Genomic DNA, 2,651 nt, shown 5'->3' on the forward strand with positions numbered 1-2,651 from the left:
ACCAGTATTACAGTTGAGAAATGTACATTATCAGGTACTGTCCTCCCACTTCACTGTCTTTGTCATAACCAGTACATCAGAGTCATGATAATTTCTCTCCACCTAACCACTGTGTGATAAGAAAACACGGTTCGAATGTGCTTGTGCGAGTGTGTTTGTGGGCGTGTGTAGAATGTAAGGGGGTGTCAAGTGACGAGCGTTTGTTGTTGCTGCTGCTGCCATGGGATGTACGGGTCACAGTTGATGAACAGCTTAACAGGGTCAGTGTGCGAGTCTGACGGGCCCGCAGAAAACGTGTCTAGGTCGTTTATCGGTGTGGCCTCCCCGGTCTCGCACAGCAGCGTGAACAGGTCCGTGTCCTGGGCCACCTGCTGCTGCTGCTGCTGCAGCGGCTGCGGCTGCGCTTTGCTGGGGACGCCATCTGCATCGACGAGGGTGACTTCTGGTTGCTGGGGCTCGTGTTCCTCACCAAAGATGCTGGAGAGGACCCAGGCGCAGGTGTCTTGGGGAGCGTTACCGTCCAGCATGTCCTGCAGGGACCTGATATAGGCTGAGGCCAGCCTCAGGGTGGCGATTTTAGTCATGTCGGTGGCCGCCCGGCGTCGGAACACCCACCAGGGCAGCACGCCACGCAGGCTCTCGAAGGCATTGTTGATCTGCCGCATACGGCATCTCTCGCGGGCGTTGGCGGTCTTCCTGCGGTACCTTGACAGTGGGGGTGTACGCGGCTTATGATCCAGGGGGTCCTGCCGGCTCCACTCAGGGTCACACAAGTAACGCGTCTTCAGTGACCTGGGTCTTAGTTGGTACTTGACCACACAAACTCGTGGCCGCCTACAGCCCATACCCAACCGACCCTGACTTTGATGTTTGCTGTCGTGATCCCTCTCTCGGTGTTTGCTGTCGTGAAGATAGGTTTGGTGATGACTGCCGTCGTGGTGGTCGCTTTCGTGGAGTGTGGTGCCGTGGTGTTTGCTGTCGTAATGGTCGCTCTTCCTGTCACCATAAGTCGATCCGCAGATGTCACTTCGGTTGTTGTTACTGTCCACTGCATCACCAGCCAGCAAGGTGGTTGTACCTCCGTCTAGGCACTCCATCCGTGGCCTCTTTGACGGAATCATTGTTACGTTGCTGCTCCTTCACCGGTCTCCTTATCGATATATCAGTACTGGTATCTCACTATCTTAAAACTCTACTGGTGTCTCACATTTCTTTAAACTCAACTAGTGTCTCACAGTCTTTAAACGCAGTTGCTATCTGTACCTTGAAAATAAACAGCACTTTAGTTTATGGACACATTTGCAAATTCTGTCCTTTTAAAGAAATCTGCGTCCCTTATAAGGTCATGACGGAGAAAATACGTGCTTCACATCCAAGTGGCTACCCCATCCCATGCACCACATTAATTTGATAAAGGGGATGATAAGGTGCGGAGAACTTTAATGGCCATGTGGCAAAGAGTTCAGAAGTAAGTGCTGGATGCGCTAAGTAAATATCACATGCTCTCAGCGTCGACTGAGAAATATAATATGTGCTTAGCCACGTGTGCTTTTGTGAGTCTAAAATTCAGTACTAAATCAGCACCGTATGAATACGTGTAGAATTCAATATTACATGCGCTCAAATTCAGAGGTATATACCAGACATAAGCACCAACAGTTCAAAAATTTATCCAACAGCAGACGGGTTTAAAGCAGTGTCCAAGTGTGATCAGGTCGGATGGGGGAGGAGGAGAGCGTGCACCCTCCCTCAACCAGCTCTTCCACCACACTGGCCGCCCACACCTGACACCACCAGCTTCCCGTCTCACCTCTCCACCTTTCCCTCCCTCCAGTGTGCCACATCTTTACCTCTCCCCTGATGAGCTGTTTCTCCCGGTGCTTAAACCTCCCCTGATGAGCTGTTTCTCCCAGTGCTTAAACCTTCCACTTATTCATTCTGCTTTATAATCTTCCAGAATTTGTAGGGTCATTTACTGTCTCTTCAATTTTTTCGATCTTGTGTCGTTTTTGTTGCAACGGTTGCAGTGTTACATGGTCGTAATCTCGTGGGCTTAAGTGGGAAATTCAATATCTCTTCCCTCCCAGTTTGATTCTAAATATGGCACAGTAATCGAGATAGAGTTTTAACCTCTAGACCTCGGGAGAACTCTCAGTGGCGAGTAGCATAACCTAGCATGGCCCAACCCACCTACATCAATCATCCTCTTTTTGTATGTTCTTATGGGTTAATTCTCTCTCGTCTGTCAGTTTTGCAAGCACTGACCATTTTATCAAGATACAAGTAATTACAAAAGATAATTCAAGTGCACTGTTAAAGTTAAATTAATCATGCGGTACTTGTAGGCCGGCCATGCCCGACGCTACATCCTGAAAGGAGTGAAACTCCATGGGCATCTGCCTTTCCTCTGCAACGATCCACTTTAACAGTACACCACCCTCCCTCACACCCTCAAATATTCGTGTAATCGCCTCTGTATACTGGAAGCGAATCATATATAGTCAAAGGCAAAACAGTGCATCTATTTCACATTTCAGGCATATCCATCAGTGTCCAAGATGACATTATTAAGAAGTATCATCTATGGACAGAGAAACCTACCATGCCTTTCTCAGCTCAGGAATATTAGCCAGCCGAGGAAAACTAGATGT

The 2,651-nt window shown here is 48.7% G+C and overlaps 1 protein-coding gene across 1 annotated transcript; it reads right to left on the reverse strand.

The window, feature by feature from the left end:
• Window positions 1-185: 185 nt before the first annotated feature.
• Window positions 186-1,121, reverse strand: LOC145393322 (uncharacterized). The gene has a single exon (XM_080267428.1). It carries the CDS (start codon window positions 1,119-1,121, stop codon window positions 186-188), a length of 936 nt encoding a protein of 311 aa, XP_080123554.1.
• Window positions 1,122-2,651: the final 1,530 nt, after the last annotated feature.

This window comes from Coenobita brevimanus, chromosome 24 (genome assembly GCF_032717465.1).
Source record: "Coenobita brevimanus isolate Jiangsu-jjx chromosome 24, ASM3271746v2, whole genome shotgun sequence".
Taxonomy (NCBI): domain Eukaryota; kingdom Metazoa; phylum Arthropoda; class Malacostraca; order Decapoda; family Coenobitidae; genus Coenobita; species Coenobita brevimanus.

What these genes read in the sequence shown, in the direction of transcription:
- LOC145393322 (XM_080267428.1), bottom strand. Translation starts at nt 1,121, where the DNA reads ATGATTCCGTCAAAGAGGCCACGGATGGAGTGCCTAGACGGAGGTACA.